This window comes from Saccopteryx bilineata, chromosome 2 (genome assembly GCF_036850765.1).
Source record: "Saccopteryx bilineata isolate mSacBil1 chromosome 2, mSacBil1_pri_phased_curated, whole genome shotgun sequence".
Lineage (NCBI taxonomy): Eukaryota > Metazoa > Chordata > Mammalia > Chiroptera > Emballonuridae > Saccopteryx > Saccopteryx bilineata.
This window is the reverse complement of record NC_089491.1, coordinates 373,060,453-373,082,488: the sequence shown is the minus strand read 5'-3', so window position 1 is coordinate 373,082,488 and position 22,036 is coordinate 373,060,453. Positions and strand designations below refer to the sequence as shown.

The 22,036-nt window shown below is 52.2% G+C and overlaps 1 protein-coding gene across 2 annotated transcripts in view; it reads right to left on the bottom strand.

Annotated features, from left to right (window-relative positions):
* The window catches only part of ACLY (ATP citrate lyase), a 46,054-nt gene extending 24,790 nt beyond the window's left edge, over positions 1-21,264 (bottom strand). For both annotated transcript variants that reach the window (XM_066263632.1, XM_066263633.1), the window contains exons 1-13: positions 21,109-21,264; positions 15,991-16,172; positions 14,771-14,893; positions 11,722-11,784; positions 11,063-11,253; positions 10,538-10,617; positions 9,247-9,377; positions 7,780-7,898; positions 6,839-6,975; positions 6,062-6,123; positions 4,106-4,223; positions 1,959-2,113; positions 1,052-1,142 (exon numbers count right to left, since the gene is read on the bottom strand). In XM_066263632.1, coding sequence (XP_066119729.1) covers positions 1,052-1,142; positions 1,959-2,113; positions 4,106-4,223; positions 6,062-6,123; positions 6,839-6,975; positions 7,780-7,898; positions 9,247-9,377; positions 10,538-10,617; positions 11,063-11,253; positions 11,722-11,784; positions 14,771-14,893; positions 15,991-16,172; positions 21,109-21,247 — 1,591 coding nt within the window. In that variant the 5' untranslated portion in view covers positions 21,248-21,264. The remainder of the gene's footprint in view (positions 1-1,051; positions 1,143-1,958; positions 2,114-4,105; positions 4,224-6,061; positions 6,124-6,838; positions 6,976-7,779; positions 7,899-9,246; positions 9,378-10,537; positions 10,618-11,062; positions 11,254-11,721; positions 11,785-14,770; positions 14,894-15,990; positions 16,173-21,108) is intronic.
* Positions 21,265-22,036: the final 772 nt, after the last annotated feature.

Genomic DNA, 22,036 nt, shown 5'->3' with positions numbered 1-22,036 from the left:
AATGACCAAGGCAACTGAGTGACCTGCTGATGGCTGGGGGCTTTGGAGGGAGTGGGTGGGAACAGGGAAGGAGCCCCCAGACAAGCATGGCAGGGCTGCCGCCCCCACCATCTCTCATCCATTCCACAATAGACAGGAGTAAAGCCAGCAAAAGAGGGGAGTGCTGATTAGCAGAGCGAAAGCAAGCAAGAGCAAAGGACCAAAGGGGCAGAGAGAGGGGGGCGGGAAGACACAAAGGCTGGGAAGGTGTGCTGACCACCAGAGCTCCCACGCCCTCTGAAGGGACAGCTGGTCTGCTCTCAGCCTCTTAACACCAATCCCTGGTCCCCATGAAGCACACAATGATTAGGCTGACACGGGTTGGCCTGTCACTCTATGTTGTGGGTTTGGGGGCTACAGGGCAATGGTTTGCAACTCTGGTGCCTAGAGCCAGTGTCACTATTTCACAAAATGCCTTAGGCACACTCTGTCCGCACCTACCAGGAAGAAGGAACACGGGCCACACCAGCCCTGAGTGACTAAAGCCAGTTATGGAATGCTGGTTACAAGGGCTGGCTGGCAGGGATCACATCTTTGAAGAATCAGATAGAGACAAAGTAGGCTAAGTACAGACGGGCTGGCAGACAACCCACGCCTTATGGCGGGCTCGCAGGAAGAGTCTTTGTAGGAGCCCCAGGATGATGGGGTGGGCAGGAACTATTATACGGGAGCTTGCTGTGCCTTCCACTTAGGAGGAGAGTCTGGGAGACCTACAAACCTTGTGGAATTTTTGTAACCCTGTCTCTGCAACCTCCCTGTTCAGCTCACACTTGCCCACAGGAAGTAAGGGGATAGAAAAGAAGACAATGGAGAGTGAGGTGACCCAGGCGCATCATGGGCCTCAGCACTAGGAGAGCCCCGGGAAGGCTCAGTGCACCCTCACATCTCTTCCTATCCCATGCACCGCGTCCACTCTCATAGCAAAGCCCAAACGCCTTCCATCACCTCTGCCGGTCCAGGGAGGCCCGGAAAGGAAAGGGAACAGAGAGGGCCCAAAAGTGCTGGGAGTTACCTTGTGGCACAGCAGGCTTGGCCTTCTTTGCAGGTGCCACCTCATCAGCCCTGGATTCAGAAAAAGACGCAGTCCTGCTGGGGGCTGGAGTCTGGGGTGAGATAAGGAGAGGGAGTAAGAGTCACAGGTAGCAGCTGGAAAAAAAAAAACCATTGGTCCTTGAGGCCCCGAAGAAATCAGGTAACAAGAACTAAGTACAGCACTGTTCTTTACAAGCAGCTTCCAAAAACACGATTCTAACAACCTCTGAGACAGGAATCAGTGTTGTCTCTATGCTCCAGGTGAGCAAACTGAGGTTCTGAGCAGGTATGATAACTGCCAAGGTCCCTCCCTCGGCAAGTTTAAACTCGAGTCTGATTTAAAAACCCCTGGCCTGCCCAGGCCAGACAGCTCGGTTGGTTGGAGAATTGTCCAGATATGCAAAGATGGCCGGTTCGATCTTGGTCAAGGCACATAGAGAACAGATCGATGTTTCTGTCTCTTCCTCTTTCCCTTCCTCTCTCTCTAAAATGAATACATTTTTTAAAAATAATAAAAATAAAGTCACCAGTTCGAAATCCTGAGCTTGCCTGGTCAAAGCACATATGGGAGTTGATGCTTCCTGCTCCTCCCCCTGCTCTTCTCTCTCTCTCTTCCTGCCCTCACCTCTCTAAAATGAATTTAAAATATTTTTTTAAGTAAATAAATAAAAACCTAAGAACCCTTGGCCTTTCCATTATACTACCTTGACTGGCATAGGACACCCAGCAGAGATCCGGAAGCCAACCATGTACTACTTCTTCCCACATTTCCCAGTGTCCCCGAATGGCTGGGACAGCAGAGGGCCCCATGCCCTGGACGGGGAGGGGGTGAGAGGCCAACAGAGACGGCATGGGATGCTGTAAGGTGGAAGCTGGCTACCACCTACCGAAGTGCTCCCGCTGGCGTTGAGGAGGAAGTTTGCAGTGTGGGCAGCCGTGGGTGGCTGATTGGGGATGGGCCGGTGACCCAGGGCCATGCCCACAATGGCCGTCATGTGAGTCTCAGTGCCAAACACGTGGATGGGGATCCCAGTGGTCTTCCCTGTAAAGGAAGGAAAAGAGTTCATCAAGAAGTCTTCAAATAAGTGCCCAAGTCCACATGACTCTGCAACAACCCTTTAGGGTCCTGTCTGATGTCTGGCACTTCATGTGCAAGACCAATCATCAAGAACAAATCAACTGTCATGTCTTTGTCACCAAACAAATCTTTGTAAAGATCACCTGCTGATAAGCAAGAAATAGCTTCGCTGACCCTCTCATGACCACAAGCATCATTAGTCGGCACTCCGCCTGTTCACTGCCTGGACCCTGGCTCTCCAGCCCCCTCGACCTCACACTCCAGCCTCCTGGGCTCAGCCAGCCTCCGCTCCTCAGCACTGGCCCCACTCCTTCTGCCACATGGTGCTCCCATCCCAGGTTTCACCCAGCTGTTCTTGTCATTCAGCTCATGCGCCACCTCCCAATGACCTTGCTGGTCTCTCTCCTCCACACCACCCTGCCTGCTTCACCGTGTAGAGCCCTATCTGACAGCGTCTTGTTCCAATAATTCTTTACTTGTTGAATATTCCAACCACAACCAAGTGACATTCACGGTGCTGTCCCGAAGGCCAGGCCCCACGGCAGGTACTCAGTTTTGGGAGGGGGGACTAGGATTTGGCACGGCTTCAACTTCAACTGATTGAGGTTGGTTTAGTGTTTGCCATGACACCAGATTTGGAAAAATGGGAAGATGAAAAGCTTTGTCTTTCTCGTCAGAAAACAGCCACTGAGCACAGGTGTCTTCTGTCCGTCACCCCTCTGGCACTGCACACGAACCCCTGCTCCATGCGCAACTGCTCTACACAACGGGGCTGCACTGTACTCCAGACCAAAGCTGCTGGCCACAAAGTTCACGTTTCAGGTTCAATCAGGTCAACTTGGGGAGACCCGACTTTGGTCCTGATTGACGGGACGTGATCCCAGACTTCTTGAAAGCTCTGAGTTTGAGGTCTCGTGAACCTGCAGAGCCACTCAAAACACTGAAGGGAGAAAGGAAACCAAAACAGATGTCACACCCTCCCCCCTCAGCTCATTATATTATCTTGACTCCTGTAGAAAAGAATTGTCCTAGATGGGACAGGGAGAGAGGAGCCGACAAAGAGGGCACACAGGCTTTAAGGTGGAGGCCGGCTAGCACCCACCACTGTGCCCCTACTGGCGCTGAGGAGGAAGTGTGCAGTGTGGGCGGCTGACTAGGGATGGGCCAGTGAGGGCAAAGATCCCCCTTCCCCCCGTTCCCAGACCCTGCCCACGTGTCCCCCGCATCGAAGCCGCTACTGTCCCGGACTCTCCTGCAACCTGCTAAGAGCGCTCCCTGCTTCTATCCTGGCTGCCTGTAGTCTGTTGTCCACCCAGTAGCCACCCCAGGGTCGAAGCGCCACGCATCTGCTCCAGCTGCCCCTTGCCTCACCTTCCACGCCCTGCCCCTTGCTCCCTCAGCGTGTCCCATGGCCATCCCCACTGGGTCTGCACACGCAGTCCTACTCCCACTCCTTGGAATTCGTCCTGTCTTTTGCAGATAGTCACTAACAGCCTGCTCCCTTCTCTCCTCCGGGTCTTTGGCCAAAAGTCACCTTCTCAAACATTTCCTGATCACCCCACTTAGAACTGCCCTATCCCCTCCCACATACACTACCCGTTCACCTTCCTTCGTCTTTCTTCACACACTTGGCACAACCTGAGATTACAATCAATGTTCTCAACTGCATGAGGGCTTGGCTGCCTGTCGTGTGTAGTGTGTGGCTGTAACCCGTGCCTAGCACAGGGCTGGTGTTCCACAAATATGTGTCAAACAAATAGATGAATGAAAATGCTTTACTGTCTATTCTGCAGTTTAGGAGAGGTCTAAGTCAGGGGGGCAGAAAGTGGAAACAAAGGAAGCTTCATATCCAGAGAGGAGAGTGGGAGGGCTCGGGATGTCCACAGACTGCTTCAGGGGCCCCAAGGAAGCTGGCCACCGACAGCCGGGGGGAGGGAGAAAAGGTCTCCATCTTACCAACTTCTCCCATCACCCGTAAGCCCTCCTGATAGTTGGGGCCACCTCTTCGGACAAAGATCGTGACCTCATGCTCCTTCAGGGGACCCTGATAATCTCGAATTGCTCTCACGATGCCCTGGAAGCACAAAGGGATGGACATGTGACTAAAAATAAGGCAGCCATAAACAATTTATAACAATGATAAACGTACCAGGGTGTGTATTACAAGGGCTGCTTCTCATGAAGCGTGGCAGCCAAGAATCTTAGAGGTATGACCTGGACTATGCATTAGCCACCCAAAGGCCAAGGGCATGCATCACTTATAAAGATGCTGAGATGACAGTATGGGGTGCCTGGGAGTGACACCCCTCAATGTATGGGGTGCCGGGCTTCCAATGTCAGCGAGACTTTGCTAGTCTCTCTCCTATCCCATCTACAATCATTCTTGTTAACTCATTGCAATTTGGGGGGGGGATCTATGCTGGGGTCTTACACAAGAGCTCTCAGAGGTTATCAGGGCATAGTCTATTTAAATGTCAATGTCTTACCAAAGCTTCTGCAAGAGATTTAGGGGAAGGGTCTTTGCAATGGGTATCAACTTTGGAAACATTAGAGAATACACAGGTGTGGACCAATTCTGTCCCTCCAGACAGCTGGTTTTTTGAGTCAGGAACCTAACTTCTGTCACCCAAGGCTTACACACAGTTTTCGCTTCAGACCTAACAACCCTCATCACCAGTGCTGGCTTTATTACGGAGTAGCTCAGAAGTTAGTGTCAAGATTGACCTGTTTCAGATCTGTCTATTGAATCAGGTCCAATTAAAGACACCCTGTTTCAGGCAAGACTAATGAAGCCTGATCTTCCACTTCTTGAAAGCACAGATTTTTAAGGTTGACATTTATCTATTCATTATTCTCAAAACCTGTATGAAAATACCAAATGGGGCATGTTCTGAATAGTTTCAATGAGCAGTTGACAGTGTGGAATAATCAATGGCCTCCTGAGGTGGCTGCCTTAAAGGGAATGACTTTTTTTCTTTCTTTCTTTTTTTTTTTTTTTTTTTGTATTTTTCTGAAGTTGGAAACGGGGAGGCAGTCAGACAAGACTCCCACATGCGCCCGACCGGGATCCACCTGGCATGCCCACCAGGGGGCGATGCTCTGCCCATCTGGGGTGTTGCTCTGTTTTGACTAGAGCCATTCTAGCGCCTGAGGCAGACGCCATGGAGCCATCCTCAGCGCCCGGGCCATCTTTGCTCCAATGGAGCTTTGGCTGCGGGAGGGGAAGAGAGAGACAGAGAGGAAGGAGAAGAGGAGGGGTGGAGAAGCAGATGGGCACTTCTCCTGTGTGCCCTGGCCGGGAATCGAACCCAGGACTCCTGCACGCCAGGCTGACGCTCTACCACTGAGCCAACCGGCCAGGGCCAAAGGGAATGACTTTTGAGACATGTAGTTCCGTCATCCTTGTTGAGCGGCAGCCACTCTTTAAAACTGTGTGCCCACGACCCTGACCTGTGCACAGGGACCCAGGCTGATGGGCCCCAGGATGGGTGAGCAGGAGCCCCAGATCATCAAATCACTTTCCTCATTCTGACCTTTTAAAGAAGGGGCTGATGACTGAGAGATGAAAGGCTAGGAGTTGCAGAGAACCCAGAGTCTCTAAACGGAGAGTTGAAAGGGAGGACCCATTAAGACAGTTGTTCAAGAATTGGTCCCGAAAGGGGCGATGGCAGACCTTCACCTTCTCCCCATACTTCAGATGGAGAATTACGGCCCAGCGAGTGCCAGCTGCTAGCCCAGAGACCCAGCTTCAGACCCAGATCTGTCCCAGGGTCTTCCGCATCCTCCACAAGGGACCCTGGGGTAAGAGTCTCTGCCAGGACTTGCATCTGTTTTAAACCGTGCTTGTGAGCATCTCCTTTCCTTGATTCCCCCATATTCCCCAGAAACTGCACAGTCACTGTAGCTGCTTACCTTGAACGTGGCGGCCACGTTGGTGAAGTTCGCGATGCTGCCTCCAATGATGAGGATCTTGCCTGGATTTGGAATAAGAGAAAAGTTAAAAAAAAAAAGTTAGAAAGGTAGACATGAGCATTTTACCAGAAAGCCAACTGCAAGTTCCCTCCTCTGAACAAGGGGCCCCCAACTGTTAGGAGGTGTCAGTGCACAGGTGGGGAGATCAGGCTGGTCTCTCCTGATGACTGTCAGCCTTATGGGCTCTGATCCCCATCACCTACCCCACGAGCAGGTGGTTAATCCAAACCTGCACTCTCTACATCATTCCTAGACGTCTGCACATTCAGGACCTCAGCTTGGTTTCTGGATACACCTGGTGAGAACCTCACCCTCTCTGGCTTCAGGGTAGAGTAAGGTTTGTGTAGTCCCCAACACCAGCCAGGTGGTAAAAGGAAGCTGGAATGGCACAGTTTGGGAATAAATGTCTATGTGGGCCACTGAGAACTGACTTTATAGCAGTCAGAGTGAGAGTAAGGGCACGCCCGGCCTCCTCCCCTGCATCCTGCTCACGGAGATTCTAGTATATACACATCACATCACCTCCTTATCCGCTCAGAGACCATATCTGATAGATGCTGTCACTGCCCACTGCACAGTCAGGGAAACTGAGGTCCAGCAGTGAAAGGACTAGCCCTGGGTTACACAGGACCAGGACTACAAGCTCAGTGCCTCCTAGCCCAAAGCTCTTCCCCCTGCAGCACACTGGGCCATCCTGAGGATGAGCACGTGTCTCACCATCCGGGTGCTTCTCACGGGTCATGAGGGAGAGGATCGTCTTGGCATAGTCATAGGTCTGCTGCTCGCTGGGGGCACCCGAGTACTCCCCGTAGTTTGCCAGCTCGTTGACACCCCCTAGGTCGCAGATGGTATCACTGCCAGGGAGACATGGAAATCAGTGCTGGCAGCAGAGGGTGGCAGCCTGGTGGCTGAGAGGACACGCAGATGCCCCGAAGCCCTGGAGTCAAGACTATGGAACTGACCCCTCAGACCTCAGATCTTCCCGCCCCACTGAAGTCATACTCGAAGGTTAACAGTGCTGCATCAGGCTCTCCTGGGCAGTGAACTCTGCCAGCGCAGGGCCACCGGGGGCCCTGGACTGACTGACAGTGGTAAGTAAAATGAATAAAGAGTGCCTCCCAACACAAAGAAAAAAATGCACATTCCAGGAGTCCCAACAGGGAAGCCCAGCCAAGCTTGGAACGAGACATGGCCAATCACAGGCCTAGAAAGGAACAGATGTCTACTGGGCTTCGTTCGAGTGGAAAACCACCAATCATCACAAAGGGTGTATAGGCTTTCAGTATTTCTATTAAGTGTAAAAGAATGCCTACTTCGACAGGCTAAAACGCCTGAAAGGACACACAGCGACGTGTTCACCATGGTGACCTGGCTGGGGATGGGGTGAAGACACAGCCACCATTCCTGGTTCATTTTCTATAGTTATTTTCCTCTCATGTGAAACCCCTATCACTCATTCCAAGGACTGAAAATAATAAAAATAACCTCATTCTGAAGCCAACAGGAAGGTACACAGACCCCTCTGGCATGCCCCAAGATTCCTGCTCTGCACTAAAGTAAGAAACTGGAGCCCCCCGGAGGTGAAACAGCTCAACCCAGGCCATGCACGCGTGGACCTGACTGGCATCCTCTTCAGCTGCAGTGGCCCCCGCAGTCACCTGTACACAACAGAGGCACCACCTCCAGCCACCATGGTCCAGATTCTCCCTCTGGGGTTCAGTAAAGTCAGCTTCAGGCTTGCCCCACTTTTGGCATCCAGGTCTGCAATGTAGGCTTCCTAGGGACCAGATAACAATAGGTGGGCTCTGGGGGCACCCCTTTCACCAAGGTCTAAGGTCCCGGGACCCCTCCCCATCCCTTTCCCTGGAGATACATAAAGAGGTCCTCAAATGCCTTAACAGGCTCAGGGAAGGGGTTGTGAGGGCCCTACGTGCCTGAGGCAAAACATAATGGCATCTTCAAGTACCAAATCCACCCATTGCCACTGTCGTCACCTGGGGACAAATTTCCCAGTTCCTTTCTCTCCTACGTCAAGTTCATGGCCCTCTGCCCAAGTCTCAAGCCTCGCTATATCACTTTTTTTTATTATTATTCACTTTAGAGAGAGAGAGACAGAGAGACAGAGAGAGGGGGGGGGGGAAGAGCAGGAAATATCAACTCCCATATGTGCCTTGACCAGGCAAGCCCAAGGTTTCGAACAGGCAACCTCAGCACTCCAGGGTGAGGCTTTATCCAGTGCCATCACAGGCCAGGCTGCTTCCCTTTTTCTTTTTGAAGTGAAAGGAGGTGAGACAGTGAGACATGCACCCCAACCAGGATCCACCTGGGAAACCTATCTGGGACTCTGCCCATCCGGGGCCATGCTCACAACCAAGCTATTTTTAGCATCTGAGGCAGAAGGCTTCATGGAGCCACATCAGTGCCCGGGGCATTGTGCTTGAACAAACTGAGCCATGGCTACAGGAGGGTAAAGAGAGAGAAAGAGAGAGAAGCAAGAGGGGGAGGGATGGAGAAGCAGATGGTCGCCTCTCCTGTGTGCCCTGACCGGGAATTGAACCCAGGATTTCCACACGCTGAGTCGATGCTCTACCACTGGGACAATCTGCCAGGGCCGCTCTACTTCTGTAATGGCCCCCATTCCCAGTGTCTACCACTTAGATCACACAACCCACTCCTCTCCCCAGGCCCCACCCTTCTTCCAGCCCAGCCTCGTCCCTTGGCCTGGGTTACATCATGTCACACAGGCCCGGTTCTGCTGTGAGGATCTCAGAGAGGATGAAGCTGAAAGGAGCAATTAAAATTCTCAGCAAGAGACAGAGAGAACTACCTTCCTGACAGGATTAGGGGAGCCACTCAGAATTATTGAGAAGCAACAAATCAAGTTAAGAGCCCAGGGAGGTTGATTGAGAGCGAAGTCTAAAAGGATTTCTGGCTGGGATTCAGAGGCTTGGCGGACTCTCACCCCCTTACCCCCTCTGGGGTTTTAAGAAAATTAAATGGTTCTCAGGCTTCCTTTCCTTGCCAAATATACAGCCCACAAGGGGGCCAAATGCTCATCTGAGATTAGTCACCCTCCACCTTCCCCGCCCCAATCCCTCTCCAGCTCCTTCCCCATCAATCCTTACCTCTGGATAAGCCTCCCGTCCAAAGGGGGGAGGGAACTCTATATCGCCCCACTTCACTTTGCAGATGTAATCGGCGGTGGCATCCACCTTGGCTGCCAAGTCAAGGACATAGACGCCATCTTTGGTCACAACTATGAGAAAAGCAGAGGCAGTCAGACACTGGCCCCAGGCAGAGGTGACCACCAACCTCCAAGCCCCCCAGACTTCCCGACGCACCGCTCCCACAGGGCTCGGTCCCACACAGGCCTAATGCTTCTACACGGGACAAGAAACCAGAGTAGTTCTTATGGAGACACCACTTTCCTCCCATCAAAGGGAAAACAAATCCTAGACTAGTTCCCCCTTCCTTGACCTATAGGTAATATGATAGGTAATATGATGTTTTAGTTGTTATGGCAATTTTTAAATGTTTTCATAAAATGCTACACAATGTGTCTTAAATATCTAACCATTTACCCACCCATGGCCCTGCTGTTTAAAAACTAGTAATTTTTAACAATGTTGAAAGGTACAGGCTGCTGTCAGAAGACCCCTAGGTGTCTGCATGTGTACACACTGGGGTTTCTTTGGTCTGGCCAGCAGAAGCCTCGTTGTCAGGTGGGGCGGCGCTGGGAAGCTGTGGGGGTGCACTGGGCCCCCAGCCAGCAGGGCTCGTTAACTTGTGCCTCACTGGACATCCATCTTCCCTTTCCCCTAGGGCCATTTAGCTAATTAAGTTAGCACAGAGCCATCTGGTCCATTTAAGGGGCTGCAGCCCCAGCTGGATCTGGAGTCAGGACTTTGCCCTGAGAAGCCCAAGCCAGAGCTGATCACACCACCTGCCTCCTTCCCCGCCTGAGAGCCTTGGGTCACGGCTTCCTGGCCTTGGGGATCAATGATTGACCAACTCCTGGAAGGGAGGTGAGGAGGGGGGCCTCTGAGGGCACAGAAAGGAAGTAACAAAGGGTCAGACCCACACAGAGGCAGCCCCGCTCCTGGGCCGAACAGCCTGACCCACTGGCAGGAACAGCCACAGAGCACATAGTCAGATCAAAACCAGGACTTCCCCATCACAGAACAAATTAAGGCCAAAGAAAGAAGCTGGAGTTAGTTCAAGAGGAATAATAATGGTCTTCTGAAAGCTCAGAAACAGAAGCCCGCACTTCAATGAGTTTGGAAATCCCCCTGTACTGCCCTCCATAAGTGGGGGGGGGGGGGGTCTGTCCTCTGAACGTCGTGGCCAGAGTTACAGTCAACACTGGGACCTTGCTATAACTGACCCATGCCCCATCCCACCCACAGAGCCAGTTACCAAGGGGGTTGATCTCGAGGTAGGTGAAATACAGATCCTCATAGAAATTGAAGAGGCCGGAGATAAAACTGGCCAGAATTCTAAAGGGGGAGGAGAGAGACAGTCAATCCATCAATGAGCAAGCTCAGCAGCAACGTCATTGCCTTTGACAGCTCCGCTTCCTGCTAGCCCGACACCCCGCCGACCCCCTTGCTTTCCTCTGCCAAGCAGCTCCCGGACATCACTCTTCAGCCACTGAGGCGGAAAGGAGCTGTCAGGCAGGGAGCCAGAGGAAGAGGCACCAGACAGACAGGGGCAAGGTGAGGGACGGTGATGGCATATTTCAGCCCGAGCCAGCCAGCTCCGTCTTAGAACCAGGGGGTGGGGGGAAGGCAGGGGCCAGGGTTGTGTGTGCGCCTAACCCCTGCTCCCTACCCCCCCAGATAGGGAAGATCACTCTGCCTCCCCTGCTCTGTGCCCAGAACCTGTCAGCCTTCCGTGTTCCACTCCCACACACACACATCCCTGCAGACCCCCTCACTCAACTCTTTCTTGTCTTCAGGGGCATGGACCAACAGGTGTTTCTTGATATTCTCAGGATTCAGCTTCTCGTCCACCCCAACAAGCAGCTTCTGGGCTTTGGAGTCCACATCGCCCACGTCCATTCCCCCTTCATGGTGGAACAGGACATAGTCCCCTTCTCGGGTAGCATAGATACAGACGTAGAACTCCTCCGCCTTATAGGAGACAAGAACACCCAGGGGCTGCGGACACTGAACTGAACAAGGAGCCCAAGCCCTGTGGTCTCATTTATGAAACCCATAGAGAACACTAACGAGGGGAGACCTCTTTACTACCTCCCCCTGGGGACAAGGGGAGAGAGGAGGCCACTGCCCTGCTTGCTGACAGTCCAGACTGAGTCAGCATGACCTAATTCGGGGGAGGGGGTTCTGCCTTCAAGTCTATCTCATCCCAGCCCTGGGAAGCCACCAGCCCTGATTCCTCCTGGCTGCAAACTGAGCTCTCTCCTTTATCTCCAGACCCCTGCACCACAGGCCCATCAGGCCCTCAGTGCAGCTTCCAAGACTCTGGTCCCTTTAAATGACTTTTCTCCAGCACTTCAATTCCCCTTTCATCATTTTAGGATGGACAAACACAAGGCTCCAGGAGAAAGAAGACCCAGCCAGCAGCCGGCTTACGCATACCTGACTGTGTGGGACAAAGGGCTCGATCAGAAAGTTCTTGAGGAAGCCTCTGGCCTTGCCCACCTGCAGAGATGAAGGGAGATAAAGCTTAGATGGACAGCACGTCTTCCTCACCATGAGGGCAGAAGGAGGAAGCACCCTCTGCTCCCTCCATCTCATCTTCCCATCAAAGTGGAGCTCAAGCACTACCAGCACAACATTCAGCAAAGATTTTCCAGAAACCATGGTAATTGGGCCATAGACCCCTAAGCCAACAATTTTCAACTGGTGGGTTGCAAGAATTTTTTTTAATGTTTCCTTTATTTATTTATTTATTTATTTACAGAGACAGAGATAGAGTCAGAGAGAGGGATAGACAGGGACAGACAGACAGGAATAGAGAGATGAGAAGCATCAATTATCAGTTTTTTGTTGCAACACCTTAGTTGTTCATCGATTGCTTTCTCATATGTGCCTTGACTGCGGGCCTTCAGCAGACTGAGTAACCCCTTGCTCGAGCCAGCGACCTTGGGCCCAAGCTGGTGAGCTTTTTGCTCAAACCAGGTGAGCCTGTGCTCAAGCTGGCAACTTCGGGGTCTCGAACCTGGGTCCTTGGCATCCCAGTCCGATGCTCTATCCACTGCGCCAGTGCCTGGTCAGGCGCAAGAATTTTTTTTTAAATGCAAGGGTACTGACCCCTTTTTCCTTAGATTGTCAAATAAAATGACAACAGCCTACACAATAGCTGCCTGCTGTGAATGAATTAAAATTATCCCTATTTTATTTTGTCAGACAAGCAAAAAATGTATTTTTTGGTGTGTCGCAGAATTTTAGTAATTAGTTTGTGTGCACAAGATGAAAAAGGTTGAAAATTGCTGCCCATAGCTAAAGAAATTCTCATGAGATCACTTCTTCCATCCACTTGTCCTTGTGACAGTCACCTTTGACATGTACTGACCTTTTAAAATCTGATTATGATACCACTTTATTATTATTATTAATTTTTAGAGAGAGAAACACCAACTTGTTGTTCCACTTATTCATGCATTCATTGGTTGATTCCTGTATGTGCCCTGACCAGGGATCAAACCCACAACCTTGGCATTTCAGGACGATACTCTAAGTAACTGAGTTACAGGGCCAGGGCCCCTTGAACATTCTTTTTCTGCCGCCTCTGGAGGGTGATAAATGATCCACAACACTGCCCCATTCCCAAAAGCACAGAGATCAGGAGTCATTTCCCTCCCTGCCATCACACAAATGAAAGAGCTCAGACAAATCAAGGCTATCTACCCCAGAGCTCAGGCAGGGAGAGCCAGCCCGAGGATGAGAGTCCAGGCACGGGCAATAGTTGGAGGGGGGAGGGGGAGCAAGAACAGATCAAGAGCTTGACAAGGAAAACTTTTCCAAGCAGACTTTCATGGCTGAGGACAGCAGGCCTGCAGAGCTAATCAGTGTGAGTGGGTCCCTGGTGGCAGCCAAAGCAGACGGCCCTCATCCCAGCATGTCCTGAAGCCCCCGCCTGCCCGTGCATCACTGCTGAGTCAGAGACCAGACAGTGATCCATCAGAGGTAATGAGCCGCTCCTGGGCCGGCGCTGCTGCCAGCCCAGACATCCTGACATCACCTCGAACAGCCAGCTGAGGCGAAGCGAGCACGAGGACCTCCCTGAGGACACCGCTCAGCCCCCAACCCTGCTGTCTGCTCCCTGCAGGCCTGGAAGCACAAAGGTCAGGATCCTTCAGTTCCTAGGCTCAGATACAACTTCAAAGACCCCTCTTCAGCTATGAGAGCCAGAAAGTGGGAATTAACATGAAGAGCTAATTTAAGAAAGCCTCATCAGAGAGGAAGATGGTTCCATTGCCACCTTCATCCTACTTCCCAGACAGCCAAGAAGAGAACAGTCATCCCAGATCAGTCACCCCAGATGGGACAAAGCCAGGTGTGGATGGCAGTTTAAGCCAAGCCTCAGCCCATCCCTCCCTTCAGTTCTCCAGTTCCCCTTGGGAGTGAGAAGAAAAAGAAATGCAATTTCATTTCTGAGCATCTCTTAGCCTTCCCAAACCATATTTCACTTTAGTTCTCTCATCTACAGAGCTGAGATTAATCATCAATCCCGGAGAAGCCAAGAACTGAATTTACTCACCAGTAGTATTGATGGTCACATCCTAGGTTCTTGGCCCAATCACATCTCTGCCTAAATGATTCTGCACCTCTCTTCTTTAAATTTTCTACCCACCCTCTTAGGGTTTCCATGTCATGACAACCTACCATAACCTTTCTGGAAATTTAAAAGAAAGCAATTCCCAGAGTGGGCCTCAGAGCCCCATCTCAGATTGCTGATAAAGAAATAGATCACGGACCTGGCTGATTAGCTCAGTCAGTTAAGAACGTCATCCCCAAACAACAAGGTTGTGGGTTCGATCCCTGGATAGGGCACACAGGGGAAGCAACCAAAAATGCACGATTGAGTGAAACAAAAAATGCTTCCCTTCCCCCTCCCCTCTCTATCATTCTAAAAAATCAGTAAAAATTAAGCCCTAGCCAAATAGCTCAGTTGATTGGAACATCATCCTGAAGCCCGGAGGTTGCTGGTTCAATTCCCTGGTCAGGACACACACAGCAACAGCTCAATGTTCCTGTCTCTCTCCCTCTCTCTCTCTCTCTCCCTGCCTCTCAAAGAAAAGAAGAAAGAGAGAGAGAGAAAGGGAGGGAGAAAAGGAGGGAGGGAGAAAGGGAAGGAGGGAGAGAGGGAGGGAGGGAGGGAGAGAGGAAGGGAGGGAGGGAGAGAGGGAGGGAGGGAGGGAGGAAGGAAGGATGAACCACTTCCACCTGGCTCTTAAATTGCACCAGGGTTATGTTTGCAGCACATCCCATTCCCTGATAGGGAAGCTGGGGATGCACAAGACTGGTCTTGCTGACTAAGTCAGCTCCGCAGAACTCCGGCCCCCCGCCCCAGGCTGTAGTCTGTCTGACCACTGTGGGGTGAGCCACAGGCTTGCTCATCTAGAGGAACCATGTTTGCTTCTGCTACCACAACACGGCCACCCTGACCCATACCCAGACTCACTGTGGCTTCCTGCCCCAGCCGTGGCTTCAGCCAGGACTTGACCCCATCCAGAGTGAGGTTGACCCCAACTAGGCCCAGCTTTCCACGCCGTTTGATCAGTTGGTCTGGCTTGACCACCAAGCTCTGGAACGAGAGGGGCTTGGATTTAGAGCAAGGAAAGAGAGGGTAGAGGAAGAGGTGACAATTGGGGGACTCAAAGCACAAGATAGCCTGGGTGACTTCCAATCCACCCCACTCCCCAAACCAATCCCACCCCTCCTGTAGGGTCTACTGCTAGAAGATTCCCTTACCTGTCCCAGACTCTATCTTTCTTCTGACAACCAGCAATCTAGGACTATTCCTGCCCAGAGTAGGGCCTGGCAGAGTAGGTGCTCACCAAATACCTTCTGAATACCTTCCCCCTACGTGGTACCCTAGCTTCAACAAACCATAAACTTTAGGGTTAACCCACTCAGAGCGTAGACCAGCCCATATTCTAAAAAGAAAGACAGAGGACCATAGAGGTCATCTGGTCAACCCCATCCCTGTGCTCGAACCTTATCTACAAGCCCAGCAAGGACCTCCCAGCCACTGTTCACACAACTCTAGTGCCAGGAAATTCACTACCTCCAGAGTAGCTGCTCCCTCTGCAGTCGGGCTGCCTCCAGGGGGAAGAAATGTATCTCCTGAAACCCCCATCATTGGTTGCAGTCCTGCTCTCTGGGCCCTGCCAAAGAAGTCTGAACTTCCCAACCCTTCCCAACAGTGGCCCTGCAGGGACCTGAAGAAGAGCCCCTACTCCAGGCTGCCTCCCCTCAGGCCATTAGCCATTCTACACAAAGTACAATGTCACACTTCCTCATAGCGCTGACATTCGCAATATGCACCAAGGGACAGGCAGCACACGAAATGTTTTCCAGACATTACTGCTAATCCTTACAGGTCACAGGGTGAGAGTTATGCCCATAAGACTTGAGAGATAAAATGATTTGCTCCAGGCCACTCAGTTAGCAAACAGAAGGCTGCCATTTGCACTCATTTGTCCAGTTCTAAGTTCACACTCTGTATGCCAACGTACCTCAACATGCAGAGAGCTGAACACAAAACCTGCTCAGCCCACCGCATGCTGCCCACTGGCGGAGGTCTGCCATCACATGACCCACCTGGACATCTCCAACAAACTGCTTTCTCCTCCTCAACTCTGGGACTGGAGGAAGCGTTCAGGATGGGGGCAAACTCACCTGGCTGAGCAGCCACGGGTGGTCCTGCAGCAGGTGGGCCCAGTCTGTATCAGGGGTGACCCGGGCATACTTGAACCGGTTCTGGATGGCCGAGGTGGTGCAGATGTACTTGTAAAGGAGTTCCTTGCCCGTCTGCTCTGAAATCGCCTTGGCAGACATGGCTGCAGAGGGACCGGCTCTACCTGTCGGGGTGAGAGGAGCTCGTCAGAAAGAGCAGAAGATGGAAGCGCTCTCTTCTCCAGCAGGGCAGACACATGCCCAGCTGCCCCTAGACAATAAAACCAGATCTCAGGCACTTCTCAAGAGGGATAAAAAGGGCTGCTCAGCAGGAGGGATGGAACTGCAAACAGCAGAGGAGGATCAGGAAATGGTGGGGAGGGAAGATGGTAGAGAAATATAAAGCTGGCATTTCCCCTAGGAACCCTGGCTTCAATCCCATCTCTATTCCCTCTAGACAAACCAGCTCGCCCATGACAACAAAGGCAGATGGATGGGGAGGCCAGGATTATCAGTGGTATGACCCAAACCTAAGTGCAGGTCCCACCCAAGGTGGGCGCACAGATGCTGAAACACACCCTCTGGTTCTGTGACCTGTGGGGAGCACGGCCAAATTGTGCAATGCTGGCCATACTTCCCCTACAGGTTCTGTCTCCCCCACACCCAGATTCACCCACTTCACACACAGACACCACCACGCTGAAGGTCAGGCCAGCAAGTTTACTTAGCCCTGAGCAAGATCAAGCCCCCTGAGAAGCAGAGGGAGAATCATTTCTCCTAGGGCCCTAGACTGCCACCCGACTTCAGAGCAGACACAGGGCGGGGGAACTATGACTTTCAGTGCAACCCACCCAGCCCACTGAGTCACCCAGCTGCTAATTTAGAGCAAAACAGAGGCCTCTCTGGGGGGACCACCCTGTGCTGGTCACTTCTGAGCCAGGGCGGGGGGACAAGGCAGAAACCATCCTTATTCATATGTATATAGAAACTCATCTTGGCCCTGGCCGGTTGGCTCAGCGGTAGAGCGTCGGCCTAGCGTGCGGAGGACCCGGGTTCGATTCCCGGCCAGGGCACACAGGAGAAGCGCCCATTTGCTTCTCCACCCCTCCACCGCGCTTTCCTCTCTGTCTCTCTCTTCCCCTCCCGCAGCCAAGGCTCCATTGGAGCAGAGATGGCCCGGGCGCTGGGGATGGCTCTGTGGCCTCTGCCTCAGGCGCTAGAGTGGCTCTGGTCGCAATATGGCGACGCCCAGGATGGGCAGAGCATCGCCCCCTGGTGGGCAGAGCGTCGCCCCGGTCGGGCGCATGCGGGAGTCTGTCTGACTGTCTCTCCCCGTTTCCAGCTTCAGAAAAATGAAAAAAAAAATGAAAAAAAAAAAAAAAAAGAAACTCATCTTATGTGAGCCCTGTGACATGCATCAAGATTTGTAACCCTATTTCTTAGATGAGAAACAGAAGCTCAGAAGAGTTCAGATAACCTGCCCAAGAAGCCTAACTAATTAGTAGGGGACCCAAGATTTCAACCAAAAACCCATTTACTCCTGGTCCCCAGAAAACTCCACACCTCAGCTCAAGAGAAAAGACCATTTTGAAAAAGGAACAGCCATGTCTCCCCTTCACCTCAAAAAAGGGTCTGTGTGACAATTTCATTTCCCTCCCCACCACTCTGTCCTGACATACCCATTCTCTCCCATGGGGGAGAGGAACAGGGAAGGGAAAGGAAACAAGTCATCAGCTCAGAGCTTGGCCAGATCAGGAAAGGTCACTCCTGCCTCTCCCACTAAGACCTATAACTGAGGTGCAGTTGAGTTTCTCCTCCCCAGCACATGTTGTCAGTTTGGCTCAAACACACTCTCAAAACAAACAAAAACAAAAAACCCCACAGAACTGGAGTTGCTGAGTTTGGTAAAGGAGAAAAAGCAAATTCAGATAAAGGCAGAGAGAGTTAGGGAGCTGCCTGGTTTGTACACACAGGGGAGAGAGTTAGGGAACTGCCTGGTTTGTACACACAGGAAGGCTGGTCTCCATTCCCAGCTCAGGAAAGGCGAATGTTCCAGGGGACACTCTGCACCTCCCTCCCAAATAGTCAGGCTGGAGCTTCAGGTTCTAATGCTGGCTTGGCTGGTTCCCTCAGCCTCCCAGCTGGGCACAATAGGAGCATTCAGTCTGTGTCAGGCCCAAAGTGGAGTAGCAGGGAAGGGGCTCAGAGCAGATGTTCCCTTTTCTGGCCTCCCCCTGAAATGACTTCCAGCTCTATCTGAACATGAGTTTTAGGAGGAGACAGATGCCTCAGCAAGCCCCACTACCCCACAGTCCTCCACTCCCCCCACCCCCACTGCAGCTCCATTTCCCAACCTTCTTGACTCAGACCAGAAAAACTGGTCCTGAAATCAGATGGGTACACCTGCCCACACCCCCCTCCAGAGTGCTGTCCAGGGCAGATCGAGCAGAGAAAGAAGAGGGTAGCTTCTGACCACCTTCAGCAGTTCAGACCCATCAGGCACAAGTGATCACAAAATCCAGGAGGAAGGCAGCCCCTCAGCTAAGCCTCTAGCAGAGAGAAGTCTGATAGACACTCCTGGGACGACAGTCCTCCAAACCTGGCACCTACCAAGATACAGACACAACTTTGGAAAGGACAGGAGAGAAAAGGAACCTTCTGTAACTAAAAAAAAAAATCGAGAGTAATGGCGGGGTAGGAAGCGATACCGATAAATCTCCCCCAAAACTCAACAAGATCTTCAACCAGAAACAGAAAAACCTATACTTGGAGCTTCCAGATGCTTCGCAATACACCCAAAGGTATGATTGAGTGAAAAATTGGCTAAATATATAACCAAACCCCGAAGGAAATAGGGAGTAAGAAATGCTCCTCCTTCCTCACTAACCTAAACAGGGCAGCTTTCTCTGGTAACTGTGAAAAAAAATCACAATTTTCTTAAGCACCAGATCAAATCTCAGATCTAAGAGCTCATCTCCATAAGGCCCTTAGAAGTGGATGATTAAAGAGAAAATATGCAGGTACAGGACAGAAAAGATCTGCCAGCTTACCCAAACAGATTTGCCATCAGGGCACTCTGGCTTAGATGGAGCAATCCCTCTCAAAACCAAGACAGAGAATTTATAAGATAAAATAAAAGCAGGAAAAGAACCGCCTCTGCATATTCACCAACGCAGGCTATAGGCTTAGAGGCTCACAAACCCGGGAATGAACTGGGTGGAGATAAGTCTCAAGTTTAATCATTCAGCGGGGTCTTGAAGTCTCTCTAAGACAGCAGCTCTTAACCTATTTGAGGTCTCAGATTCATTTGAGCATCCAAAGGAGAGCCCAGAAAAATGTGCACATACCCAATTGTGCATATCCTTTTAAGGTGCTGACCTGTGACTATCATCTGATGGCCCCAGACCACCATTTAAAAATATGTGCTTTAGTGACAAGATTTAAAGTATGTACCAATCTGGGTTTGAGGACCACTCCCACAAAGTCTTAGGCTGCCTCCTCAGAAGCTGAATGTGCTGTCAAACTGGTGATAGATGATTTCAGGACAGAGCTAAGACCCAGGGGGTCTGCTTTGGGGCCCAAGAAACTGTTACCTAGTAACAGGTAAATGTGTAAACCATTTGAGGGAAATCATGCCAAGGAACCTGAAAAAGGTACACATACACATGCATGCATGCATGCACACTCCAAGGGAGGAGCCTTGTGAGCTGAATGGGATCTTTTCTGCAGACAGGGTATGTGACCCAGGATTTTGTTCATCTACAGCAGCCACCACGGGCAGAAGCAGCCCGCAGGGAAGGCTGAATGAAAAGAGCCTGTTCCCCAGGAATGCACCGCTGGGACACAGCCCAGTGGAGCAGAACTACTGGGGATGCTACTTAGGGTCTCTCTCTGGGAAAGGCAAAAAGTACTCATTTTAAGGTTAGCATCCCTAATATTGATTGTGTTTGTTGTTTTTTGATACAACAGGCAATCCCTATAGAGTAAAGGAGAGGGCAGTTCTGTGAGTGCCCTCTACATAGTGTCAGAATGGGGATGGAGACACCAGCTGCCCTGTGTTTAAGGGATTTTCCCATCAAAGTCTCCTAAGCTGTTTAAGAAGCTCCGTAAGAGGTGAAAACTACTTGGCTGGCAGCTGGGGTCCACCAGCTAGCTGTCCCTCACCCAACATTTCAGAAACTCAAGGAACTGAACTAGCTGAAACAGAGCAAAGTTAGGGTGCCATGCACCGCTCCCCACCATCCTCTCCAAAACCCTCTTCCCAGGCAAACTGCAGGGGACCACCTAACGGCATAAGTCCTTGGAACTGCACAGTATCTGCCAAGGTTGGAGAGGGCAGCAGGAGCGGGGACTGGCCCTCTGCCAGGCCTGACAGGAGGGCGGCGGCGGCATCCTCCGGCCCCTTGAGGACCTTGCTTCAGCCAAGCTCGACGTCAGCACCAGAGGTGGGGAGGGAGACGGGCACCCCGGCCATATGTTGTTTAGAGGCTTCGCCCGAAGCGAAAAGGGTCCTTCCTGCGTCGCCACTATATGGCCAGGTCCTCGCGGCCAGGCCAGGCCTCGGGGGCTGGGGCAATCCGGACCCGCGTGGCCTGCCGCGGCTGAACGTCCGGTTCGATCCCTCTGCTTCGGCGCGGGGCTCAAAGGACTCTACAGAACTAAGAGGAAGGGCCTGAACCCGGCTTGTAAGAGGTTGGAGTGGCTACCGCTCTCTCTACTTTCCGTCCCCCGCATCCGGTGGGGGGACCGGATGGGGACAAAAGGTGGCCCGATAAAGCCCGGGGAGTCTCGATAACAGGCCCCGGGAGCGGGTGAGGGGCGCCAGCATGGAATAAATGAAATTCGGCAGAGGGAAGAGAAGCAAGGACGGCGGCAAGCCTGTGCAAACTCCCAGGAACTGGAAGGTGGGAGAGTTTTGGGTTAGTCGCACGTGGCCATTGGCTAGGGTCCCAGACGAAGGCTAACCTAAAGATAAGACCCTCAAAACTTCCAAGGAGGTGCAGAGAGGGCTCGTTAACACCAAGCCAGCGTCAGCGGAGGCGGTTCTGGCTGGAAAGAGGGAGCAGGAAGCTCCTGGGCCAGGTGGGGCCCCTCCCGTGAAAGCAGCCACTCTCCACTCACCTCTCTTGAGAAAGACAGTGCGCGGCGCTACCACCAAAGGTCTGGAACCAACGACCACTATCCGAAGCGTGCCAGCCTCCCGCAGCCGCCGGGGATCCGGCTTTTGTCCTGGCCCCAGAGGGCTTCTCCCCGCCCCCATCGGCACACGTCGCGAGCAGTCCCACGATTGGTCACACGCGTTCCCTAGCCTGAGCGCCAGGGCTCCTCCCAATTCGCTGCCCCGAATAGCCCCGCCCCCGTAGGCGGGTCCCATGCGCTGCTGGGACTTGTAGTTCCGCTGGCATATCGGTCCCAGATGGCCCGTCCGTGCCGCCTCTCTAGTGCTTGCTGGGTGAGGGAGGAACCAGGGGCGGGACTTCGGGTGGGGAGATGGGCGGGGCTACGCTGGGAGGAGAATGTACCGGGCTGGGGGCTGTGGCCTGATCGCTTAGGGGCTGGGCTGACCGCTACTCCATGGGGTGTGGGAATAGGGGGGAGGTTGTTGACCGATTAGGCTGTAGCGCTGCTTTGGGGACCTGGAGTCTCCTTCCAGTCTCCCCATGGGAAAACTGATGCCCGCATGCCTGCTGCCTGAAAGCGGCCACACCGGACCCAGTTGCTTAGCCCCGCTTTTTAAGCAGCAGTGGCAGACAGACTACTTTCCCATTTGCCCATGGACCCTCTCAGTTGAGTTGGTGGGGCGAGGCTGAAAACCCTGTGCCCCACTCACCTGCTCAACTCAGCGCGCGTTCACAGAAGTTTTTTTCTTTTTTAATGTTTATTTTATTGGTTTTAGAGAGAGGAAGGGAGAGTGCGTTCTATTCCTGTTTGTGCCCTGACCAGGGATGGAACCAGCGACTTCTGCACTTCCCCACGATGTTCTAATCCAGTGATTTTCAACCTTTTTTGAGCTGCAGCACATTTTTTACATTTACAAAATCCTAGGGCA